Source organism: Cebus imitator, unplaced genomic scaffold (genome assembly GCF_001604975.1).
Source record: "Cebus imitator isolate Cc_AM_T3 unplaced genomic scaffold, Cebus_imitator-1.0 Scaffold131, whole genome shotgun sequence".
NCBI classification, from domain to species: domain Eukaryota; kingdom Metazoa; phylum Chordata; class Mammalia; order Primates; family Cebidae; genus Cebus; species Cebus imitator.
This window is the reverse complement of record NW_016107446.1, coordinates 3,763,671-3,775,253: the sequence shown is the minus strand read 5'-3', so window position 1 is coordinate 3,775,253 and position 11,583 is coordinate 3,763,671. Positions and strand designations below refer to the sequence as shown.

Sequence of the window (11,583 nt, the reverse complement as noted above, 5' to 3'; positions counted from 1 at the left end):
GCTGGTTTCTTCCCATCTTTAAGGATTTATCCTCCTGTCGACTTTGTAGTTGCTGGCTTTCAGATTGGGTCTCAAATCTTTCAGATTGACGTTCTGTTTGTTGATGATGAGGTTATTTCTGTTTCTTGGTTTTCCTTCTGACAGTCTGGCCCCTCTGCTGTAGGTCTGCTGAGGTTCACTCCAGGCCCTGCTTGCCTAGGGTTCACCTGTAGCAGCTGCTGAACAGTAAGGGTTGTTATCAGTTTTCTTTTTCTGCTATCTTTGTCCCAGAAGGATACCCGCGTAGTGTCAATCTGATCTCTCCTTTATGAAGTGTCTCTTTGGATACATAGGGGTCAGGGAGCTGCTTGAGGAGATGGTCTCTTCTTCATAGGAGCTGAAATGGTGAGCTGTGAGCTCTGTTGTTGTTCATTCAGAGCTGCTGGGCAGGTACGTTTAGGTCTGCTGCAGCAGAACTCATAAACTGCTTTTTGTTCCCAGGTGCTCTGTCCCAGGGATTTAGGGCTTTATTTATTGAGTTTCTGTTATGCTGCCGCCTTCTTTTTTTTTTCCTTCAGACCTGCCCTGCCCAGCAAGGAGGCAGCCTAGTCACTGTCGGCCTATAGAGGCTTTGCTGAGCTGCTGTGGGCTCCGCCCCGCTGCCAAGTGAACGTCCCTGCAGTCCTGTTTATATGGGCGTAGTTAGAACTGCTTTGGTGATGGTGGCCCGCCTCTATTGAGGCGGAGTCTTTCTGCTGTGGCGGGTTGCCTTGGCAACGGCGGGCTGCCTCAGCAATGGCGGGTTGCCTTGGCAACGGCGGGCTACCTCAGCATTGGCTGACTACCTCTGTCTTGGTGGGTTGCCTCGGTAATGGCGGACGCCCCTCCCCCACAGAGCTGGACCGTCCCGGATTCAGCTGCGCTTGCTGTGAAAGTCTCAATCCAGAGTTTCTGTTTGCTGTTCTTTGTGGGGGTGGGACCACCCAAGCCTGATCGCCTGGCTCCGTGCCTCAGCTCCTTTTTTAAGTTGGTGTTCCAGCCGCCTGTTGAAGAGGCGCCGGGGTCTGTTTGTTTTCCCCTGTGGCCACTCACTGCGATGGCTTAAACAGTGGCACTGGGGTTTGTGGTGCTTATTTTTTGCCCTGGAATCTACTGTCCTAGTTCTCTGCTCAGTCCCCTTTTTAAACAGATGAATGGGCGACTTTCCATGGCTCCAATCGCCAGCCAAAAGGGCAACCGGACCGGTGTATTTTGTACGGAGAACCGGAGAACCGCTGCTCCGGGGCTCCGACCAAGCAGCCACGCAGGGCAAAGCAGCGGCGCCGGCCGGCACAGCCACGCTGGCCGATACAGCCGCGCTGGTGACCGTGGAGCTCCTCTGCCTGGGAATTTCCTAGTCTGTGGGCATTAAAAATGCGGCATCCACTTACCCTCTGTGCTTTCACTGGGAGCTGCAATCCTGAGCTGTTCCTAAACGGCCATCTTGGATCCTCCTCTGTATTTCTTAAATGTATTTGATTGATGTCTTATGTCTCCATGAAATGTACAAAAACAAGCTACACCCCAACCACCTCAAGCACACGTTCTCAGGAATTCCTAGGGGCTGCGTCATGGGCCATGGCCACTGGTATTTGTTTCATAATAAATCTCTTCAAAACATTTCACAGAGTTTGACTTTTTGTTGATGAGTCTTAGAACTCCAATTTTAAGTGTATTAGTGATCAATGTCTCAGTTTTATTCATTCAGAATTAACTAGCATCTGTTATGGAAAGTGTCTCTGGCATTTTGACCATCGAGCAGGTGCAGGTGTTGTAGGAAATGGGTCTTGATCCAGACCTCTAGAGAGGGTTCTTAGATTTCATGCAGGAAAGAATTCAGGGAAAGTGAAAGCAAATTTATTAAGAAAGTAAAGGAATAAGGAATGCCTACTCCATAGACAGAGCAGCCCCAAGGGCTGCTGATTGCCCATTTTTATGGTTATTTCTTGATTATATGCTAAACAAGGGGTGGATTATTCATGCCTCTGCTTTTTAGACCATATAGGGTAACTTCCTGATGTTGCCATGGCATTTGTAAACTGTCATGGCACTGATGAAAGTGTAGCAGTGAGGATGACCAGAGGTCATTCTCTTGGCCATCTTGGTTTTGGTGGGTTTCAGCCGGCTTCTTTACTACAACCTGTTTTATCAGCAAGGTCTTTATGACCTATATCTTGTGCTGACCAAGTCCTATATCATCTTGTGACTTAGAATGCCTCAGCAGTTCTCAGCCTCATTTTACCCAGTCCCTATTCGAGATAGAGTTGCCCTGATTTGCACGCCTCTGACACAGAGGGTGAGGGAGATGATAGAGCTATATTCCCTTCTTCCTAAATATACTCTGCTTCTTACTGCCTTTGAGCTTTGTCACTGGAGACTTACTCCATTTGACCTTGAAGGATTTCTGGGTCACAGGAGACCTCTGAAATGGGTGTCCTTAAGGTTTTTAAGAGTAAACTATTAAGTAGGGCAAACTTGAACTCTTGGGGATGAGGAGACATGAATGTTGACTGTGCAAAATATGGGATGCATGCTTTGAGGCCAGAGCATGGGCTGATGAGAAATATCCAAGGCCTCATGCCTTCATTTCCGCCGTTTTCCTGGGGCTCCATGACATACAACTTTGTTTATTCTCCTCTTTGATCCCTCTGCACCAACAGTCTAGTGTAGTGCTTACCTGGTAATACCTGGGCTGTGCTCTTGCTGTGATCTCTTATTAGGCTGTACCTTTCTTAGCGGTAGGGATCTTATTCTTATCATCTTTTGGTGGTGTCCATTGCCTAGCATGAATAAGGTGCTCAAAATATGTCTGTTTTCAAATGAATGGGGTTGGCATTTTTGCTAAGTAAGTTTATATTGCATAGAACTTTTACAATAAATGAAATTGATGTTGTAATTCAAATAAAATTATAATAACATACAGAAGGAGGATATATAAATGGAACAGAAATGATTAAATATGTTTTATATATTGCATGTTGAGATATTGCGATTCACATAAACCCTGAAAATCTGTGGAGAAGGGAGAAAAATGCTAGGGAAAATAATTATATAACAAGTTAGATTGTGGGTAATCCAAAAAGCAGATCAGAAATTCAAGGTGTTTAAAAGCCATTACACTGAGTCAGACAAACCATTAGTGGTATTTGGAAACAGATTTCCCTTTCACTTCACAGAGGCTGGTGAGAGAATAGGTTTTATTCTCTCGCTGTGTTTTTTAGGGTTCCATGCAAAATGACAATGAAGTGTCAGCCATATTTTTCTCATAGCATTCATTAAATTGCTTGTTCTGAGCTTCAGTGAACTGCTTTTTCCAATCTCCAATGATTCCTGCAAAGAGTAATACAGAGCACATTCAATGATATTTTCATAAACTTTGGCTATTTTGGATTTAGATAATCTCATTCCTCCCAATATTTGGATTGCTTATATAGATATTAACACATTGTCCTGCTGACATCGAAGTGAGTAAAGAAGCCACAGTTATGATTACTTCATTTCACAGGTGAGGTATTTATAAATAGCAAGTTTTATACTGAAACACAGAACTTGCTGGGAAGGCCTGACCTCTAGATCACAGGTTCCCTACTTCTCTGCACTTCTCTGCTGTACCAGCACTTTCCCAAACCTTAGTGCATCTAACATTCTATTCAGGTTAGTGAGATCTAATTTGTTACCCTCTTTTCAGAAGTCACTGAATGACTGCATTCTCAGAGTGTCATGTTCTCCTTCCTTCTGTTTGTGCCTCTGTTTCAGACAAAATTCCCAGTTGAACACAACTGAGAATTCTCCTTTCCAATGTAAATTCTTATTGCTGTAAACATATAATTAAAGTAATAGAATATGAAGGAAGGGTAGGGTTGGTTAACTTTGTTTTATACTTATGCAATAGAGTATTTGAATTTTTTTTTAGCCTCAATAGCCAAAAATGGTCAGGCAGCCGATAGCAAGCTATTTCTTTTCTGTTTGCTCCATAGTATTGGTATCTATTTAGGCACTTTGAGCTGTATAACATAATTTTCATGTGTGCCATGTAAATTTGCTTAATTATCTAGGAGTAATATCATCATATCTCTTCCCAATTGGTTTGAAAGAAAACTAGGCTAATTGATTAAATTAGAGAGGATACTTCTTCAGTAAGCCTTAGATTTTTTTAAAGAGGTACTAGATAATTTTTTTAAAAGTTACTAAAATAAAGACAATGAAACAAAATTTGTCTTCGTTTAAGGAGCTAGCCATTGGATACTGGAGGATGCATACTGGGCTGGAGGCTGAGTCCTGGTCTGGCTGGGCTCTGATAATGTTGATTCTTGGTGTCACCTTGGCCATTTTCTGTGAGATGACACAGACTGAGTGACAGCCAAGGTGCCACCCTCTGACTCCTAAGGCCAGTGACCTTTGCCACTGTCTCCCAGAATGTATTGGGAGGAACACTTGCTTTGTGGAGATTCATAGGCTTTACTGGAGCAAGTGTTTTTGGTCACATACATTTTTCAAGCTCTGAGTTATGCAGAGTTAAACAAGTTTCCTTGCAGAAACTATAATATGCTTCAAAGGATGCAGGGCATGGTGTGTAGTGTCCTGCACTTCTCTGATGGTGAAGCACATGCTCTCAGAATAAAGTTTTAAAAACCCACTTCAGGAAACACTATAAACCTTGGTTTCAGCTAGCTTGAAGGTGAGAAAACATTGATAAATTGACATTGTTTTTTTTCTATAGTCAGAGGAAAGATAAAGCAAGTATACATCACCTTTTCTTAAGAATGGAGAGAGATTATGATTCATTGTAATTTCATTTAAGTAGTTGGTCATGGGGTTCTTTTTCATTATATCAAATGATGTATTATAGACAATTTTGTCCAAAACATCTTCTTTTAGGTTCTTCCCCAGGAATTCCATTATCTTTCTAATTTCACATTTTGGATCCTGTTGGAGAGAGTAAAAGAAAAGAGAGCTTTCTAACAACGGAAAAAATATTACAACAGTCAAACCTTAAAGAACTGTGGAAATAATGGTTAAAATATTTTAAACAATGTCAGATTATGTTTAAAAGTAATTTTGAAATGCTTTGCTTATTAACATGCAGATTTGTAAATGTCAGTTCAACAAATATGGCAATCTTAAAGGTCAGTTATGTGAAAATAAGCATGTTTGTTCCTGTGCTGTATCTGATGTTAAGGGGACACGCTGAGAAGAGTGTCATCTGGGGAGCTTAGTATTTTACTCACTTTCATTGTTAGCAGATAAGAAGCTATTTGGGAAAAGCACCACGAGACAGATGAAAAACTCTGAGGACAAAAGACGTAAACTCTTGGGAGCTCTATCACTTGAGAAACCCAAGTACTCATTCTGGCAAATGTAGGGCAAGATTATATTCCTTTTTTACTACTGCAGCTAGTGCTCTCTTGAAAGGGCCACCTCCTGGCTGGAGGGCAAGCAACTCAAGTCATTACAGCAACTCACAACAGAACAACCCTGCTCCAAAGAAGGAGAAAAAACAACAGCTAATTCCACTGCCTGCCTGACTAACCAGATGTCTTGAGTCTGTCCGACAGCTTCATTGGTAGCATAACCAGCATTCAAGAAGACCAGCGCACTAAACAAAACTACAAACAAGTACTCCCACAGAGTCCACTTTACTCCCCTGCCACCTCCACCAGAATAAGTGCTGTTATCCTTGGCTGGGACATCTGAAGATGGATCACATCACAGGACTCTCTGCAGATACTCCCCAGTACCAGCTCATAGCCTGGTAGCTCTGCTGGGTGGCTAGACCCAGAAGGGCAATAACAATCACTGCAGTCTGGCTCGTAGAAAGCCCTATTCCTAAAGGAAAGGGAGGAGAGCACCACAGCAAGGGGTCACCCTGTGGGACAAAATAATCTACACAGCAGTCCTTGGGTTCCAGATCTTTCCACTGAAACAGTCTACCCAAATGAGAAGGAATCAGAAAAGTAATTCTGGTAATATGACAAAACAAGTTTCTATAACACCCTCAAAAGATCACACTAGCTCTCCTACAATGGATCCAAACCAAGAAGAAATCAATGAATTGCCAGAAAAAGAATTCAGAAGGTTTATTAAGCTACTGAAGGGGATACCAGAGAAAGGTGAAAAACGTAAATTTAAAGAAATTTTAAAAAAGTACAGGATATGAATGAAAACGTCTCCAGAGAAATAGATATCATAGAGAAAAGACAATCACAACTTCTGGAAATGAAAGAGACACTTAAAGAAATGCAAAATACACTGGAAAAGTTCAATATTGTTGAAAAAGAAATTCAGAACTTGAAGACAAGGCTTTTGAATTAACCCAATCCAACAAAGACAAAGAAAAAGGAACCAAAAGATGAACAAATCATCCAAGAAAACTTGGATTATGTTAAATAACCAAACATAAGAATAATTGGTGTTCCTGAGGAAGAAGAGAAATCTAAAAGTTTGTGAAAGTTATTTAAGGAAATAATTGAGAAAAATTTCCTTGGTCTTGCTAGAGATCTAGACATCTAAATACAGGAAGCTCAAAGAACACCCAGGATATTCATCATAAAAAGATTATCACTCAGGTATATAGTCATCAGATTATCTAAAGTCAAGACAAAGGAAAGAATCTTAAGAGCTATGAATCAATAACATCAGATAACCTATATAGGAAAACCTATTAGATAAATGCAGATTTGTCAGCAGAAACCTTACAAGCCAGAAGGGATTGGAGTCCTACCTTTAGACTCCTTAAAAAAAATTATCAGCCAAGAATTTTGTATCTAGAAAAACTAAGCTACAAAGTGAAGGAGAGATAATGTCTTTTTCAGACAAACAAATGCTCAGGGAACTCATCACTACCAAGCCAACACTGCAAGACATGAAAAAAGGAGTTCTAAATCTTGAAACAGAACCTTGAAATACACCAAAATAGAACCTCCTTAAGGTATAAATCTCACAGGACCTATAAAAAAAAACACAGTGAGAAAAGCACAAAGTATTCAGGCAAAAACTAGCATGATGAAAAGAGCAGTACCTTATATCTCAATACTAACACTGAATGTAAATGGCCTACAAGCTCCACTTAAAAGATACAGAATGGTGAAATGGATAAAAATCCACCAAGCAAATATCTTCTCTCTTTAAGAGACTCATCTAACACATAAGAACTCACAGAAACTTAAGGTAAGGGAGTGGGAAAAGATATTCCATGCAAATGGAAACCAAAAGTGATCAGGAATAGCTTTTCTTATGTTGGACAAAGCAGACTTTAAAGCAACAACCATTAAAAAAAGACAAAGGAACAGTATATAATAATAAAAGGACTAGTCGAATAGAAAAATACAACAAACCTAATTATATATGCCCCTAACAACGGAGCTCCCAAATTTATAAGACAAACACTACTAGACCTAAGAAATGAGATCGATGACAATACAATAGCAGTGGGAGATTTTAATACTCCCCTGACAACACTAGACAGGTCGTCAAGACAGAAAATCAACAAAGAGACAATGGACTTAAACTATACCCTAGAACAAATGGACTTAACAGATATCTGCAGCACATTCTACCCAACAACTGAAGAATATAAACTCTTTTCATCAACACATGGAACATTCTTCAAGAGAAACCATATAATAGGCCACAAAACAAGCCTCAATAAATTTAAGAAAATCGAAATCATATCAAGTACTCTCTCAGATCATAGTGGAATAAAACTGGAAATTAACTCCAAAAGGAATCCTCAAAACTATACAAATACATGGAAATTAAATAGTTTGTTTCTGAATGATCCTTGGGTCAACAATGAAATCAAGATGAAAATTAAAAAAAATTATTTGAACTAAATGATAGTAATGACACAACCAACAAAAACCTATGGGATACAGGAAAAGCGGTGCTAAGAGGAAAGTTCATAACATTAAATTCCTTCATCAAAAAGTCTGAAAGAGTACAAATAGACTATCTAAACTCACACCTCAAGGAACTAAAGAGACAAGAACAAACCAAATCTGAACTCAGTAGAAGAAAAGAAATAACCAAGATTAGAGCAGATCTAAGTGAAATTAAAACAAAAAGGATAAATGAAACAAAAAGTTAGTACTTTGAAAAGGTAAACAAAACTGTTAGACCACTAGTGAGATTAATCAAGAAAAGAAGATCCAAATAAGCTCAATTAGAAACAGAATGGGAGATATTACAACCAATATCACAGAAATACAAAAGATCATTTAAGACTACTATGAACACATTTAAGTGCACAAACTAGAAAAGAATAGATGGATAAATTCCTAGAAACATACAACTCTCCTGCATTAAGCCAGGAATAAACAGAAACTCTGAGCAAAACAATTTGCCAATAAAAAAAGTCCAGGACCAGATGAATTTACATGTGAATCTATCAGACATTCAAAGAAGAATTGGTAGCAATCCTACTGAAACTCTTCAAAAAGATAGAGAAAGAGGGAGTCCTCCCTAAATCATTCTATGAAGCCAGTATTACCCTAATACCAAAATCAGGAAAGGATGTAACAAAAAAACTATATACCAATATCCCTGGTGAACATAGATGCCAAAATCCTTAATAAAATACTAGCTAACTGAATCCAACAGCATATTTAAAAGATATTACACCATGATCAAGTGGGTTTCATATCAGGAATGCAGAGTTGGTTTAACACATGCAAATCAATAAATGTAGTACACCATATAAACAGAAGTAGAAACAAATATCAAATGAGCATCTCAATAGATGCAGAAAAAAACCTTAGACACAATCCAGGATCCCTTTATGATCAAAACCCTCAAAAAAATCAACAAAGAAGGGGCATACATTAAGGAAATAAAAGCCATCTATGACAAGCCTAAGCCAACATTATACTGAATGGAGGAAACATACTAGAAGCATAGTTTTCCCCACTTCTATTATGTTTCCCCCATGCAGCCAACATTATACTGAATGGGGGAAACATTATACTAGAAGTGGTGAAAGTGGGCATCTTGCCTTGTTCCAGTTCTTGGGGATTTCCCCCTTCCAGGTTCAAGTGGATTTCCCCAAGAACTGGAACAAGACAAGGATGCCCACTTTCACCACTTCTATTCAACATAGTACTGGAAGTCCTAGCCAGATGAGAGAAAGAAATAAAGGATATTTAAATTGGTAAAGAGGAGGTCAAACTGTTTTCCAGCAACATAATTGTATACTTAGAAAACCCTAAAAACTCATCCAAAAAGCTCCCAGATCTGATAAATGAATTCAGTAAAGTTTCAGGATACAATATCAATGTATGCAAATTAGTAGCACTGCTATACACTAACAGTGACCAAGCTGAGAATCAAATCAAGAACTCAATCCCCTTTATGATAGCTGCAAAAAAGTAAAATACTTAGGAATATGCCCAATCAAACAGGTGACATATCTCTACAAGAAAAACTACAAAACACTGCTGAAAGAAATCATAGATGACACAAACAAATGGAAGCATATCTCATGCTCATGGATGGGTAGAATCCATTTTGTGAAAATGACCATACTGCCAAAAGCAATCTATATATTCAATGCAATGCCCGTCAAAATACAATCTTCTTCTTCTTTTTTTTTTTTTTTTTGAGATAGAGTCTTACTCTAACAAGTCCAGGGTGGAGTGCAATGGTGTGATCTTGGCTCACTGCAACCTCCACCTCCCAGGTTCAAGTGATTCTCCTGCCTCAGCCTCCCTAGTAGCTGGGATCACAGGCATGTGCCACTATGCCCAGCTAATTTTGTATTTTTATTAGAGACGGGGTTTCACCATGTTGGCCAGGCTGGTCTCAAACTCCTGACCTGAGGTGATCCACCCACCTCGGCCTCCAAAAGTGTTGGAATTACAGGTGTAAGCCTCTGCATCCAGCTGTTATTATTTTTTATAGAACTAGAAAAAGTAATTGTAAAATTCATATATATATATGCCTGCATAGCCAAAGAAAGGCTAAGCAAAAAGAACAAATCTGGAGGCACCACATTACCCAACTTCAAATTATATTACAAAGCTATATTTACCAAAACAGCATGGAACAGAATAGAGAACCCAGAAATAAAGTCAAATACTTAACAGCCAACTGATCTTTGGCAAGGCAAACAAAAACATAAAGTGGGGAAAGGACATCCGATTCAACAAATGGTGCTGTAATAATTGTCAAGCCACATGTAGAAGAATGAAACAGGATTCTCATCTCTAACCTTATACAAAAATTAACTCCAGATGGATTAAAGACTTAAATCTAAGATCTGAAACCATAAAACTTCTAGAAGATAACATTTGAAAAACTCTTGCAGATATCTTTGTATTTGTTGCATTTGCTTCTGGGTTGTCTCAGCCATAAATTCTTTGCCTACAAAAATGTCAAAACTTTAATATTTTAAGAAAGCAGACAAATCAAATCAGCTATATTCTTTCTTACTAGTTCTTTCATGTTAGAGTTATTAATTCTTTTCTTTTCCTCAGAAGTCAGAGCAAGTTATGGCAGGAGGTAGAGATTTTGGAAGGAGGACTCTAGAGACCTAGAGAGGAAGAAAACTGGCTCAAACAGAACACATCTTCCATGCTTTTGGATAAAGTGTAGGAATCGACCCCAGAGTGAAGGGGGACTTCAGGAAGAAGCAGGCTGCCTCCTGCAGAGAAGGCTAAGTAAGGTACTTTTTGTGGAGTTTTGTATGCTACATGGCAAGGTGGTTAAAGTTGAAGTTGACATGCAAAATATTTTGCATAGATAAGCTTTCAAGCATGACTTTCCTTCTCTTCTGTCATGGAGCTGTAACTCTGAGAAAAAATACTGTGGAATTAAAATTCAAATACAATTCTTACTTTCATTATATCTTCATAGAAAATGTACAGGATGGGGTGACTGTCTTTCTTCTTCCACCAGCCTTTCACATGGTCAAACCAGGACCCCCATACCACTGAAAGGAAGACACACACATATTTGGGCCATGAGAAGCTGACAGTAGAAAAACCCAGAGGAAAAAAATAAGCTGTTTCCATAAGATACAAATGGAAGACGTGACCAGGAGAACTTACTTATCATACCTCCTGTCTATGTTTCAGCACAACTTTTCTTCCTTTTAGAAGCTGGCAAGATTACTCTCTTAGTTTTCAGAATCTGTTGGGTTTCAATGTTAGCTTTAACCCTTAAAAGCTGCATGACCCTGGGCAAGTTACTAACCTCTCTGAGCCTGTCTTTTTTTTCTTTTTTTTAATTGCATTTTAGGTTTTGGGATACATGTGAAGAACATGCAAGATTGTTACATAGGTACACACATGGCAGTGTGATTTGCTGCCTTCCTCCCCTTCACCTATATCTGGCATTTCTCCCCATGCTATCTCTCCCCACCTCCACACCCCTCGTCCCTCCCCCATTTCCCCCCAACAGACCCCAGTGTGTAGTGCTCTCCTCCCTGTGTCCATGTGTTATTGTTCAACACCCGCCTATCAGTGAGAACATGCGGTGTTTGATCTTCTGCTCTTCTGTCAGTTTGCTGAGAATGATGGTTTCCAGGTTCATCCATGTCCCCACAAAGGACACAAACTCATCGTTTTTGAT

At 39.5% G+C, this 11,583-nt stretch overlaps 1 protein-coding gene across 1 annotated transcript in view; it reads right to left on the bottom strand.

Moving 5' to 3' along the window:
* Nucleotides 1-3,050: 3,050 nt before the first annotated feature.
* LOC108312951 (sulfotransferase 1C4-like) overlaps nt 3,051-11,583 on the bottom strand; it is a 34,775-nt gene continuing 26,242 nt past the window's right edge. The window contains exons 5-7 of the mRNA XM_037742958.1: nt 10,848-10,942; nt 4,770-4,944; nt 3,051-3,348 (exon numbers count right to left, since the gene is read on the bottom strand). Coding sequence (XP_037598886.1) covers nt 3,236-3,348; nt 4,770-4,944; nt 10,848-10,942 — 383 coding nt within the window. The 3' untranslated portion in view covers nt 3,051-3,235. The remainder of the gene's footprint in view (nt 3,349-4,769; nt 4,945-10,847; nt 10,943-11,583) is intronic.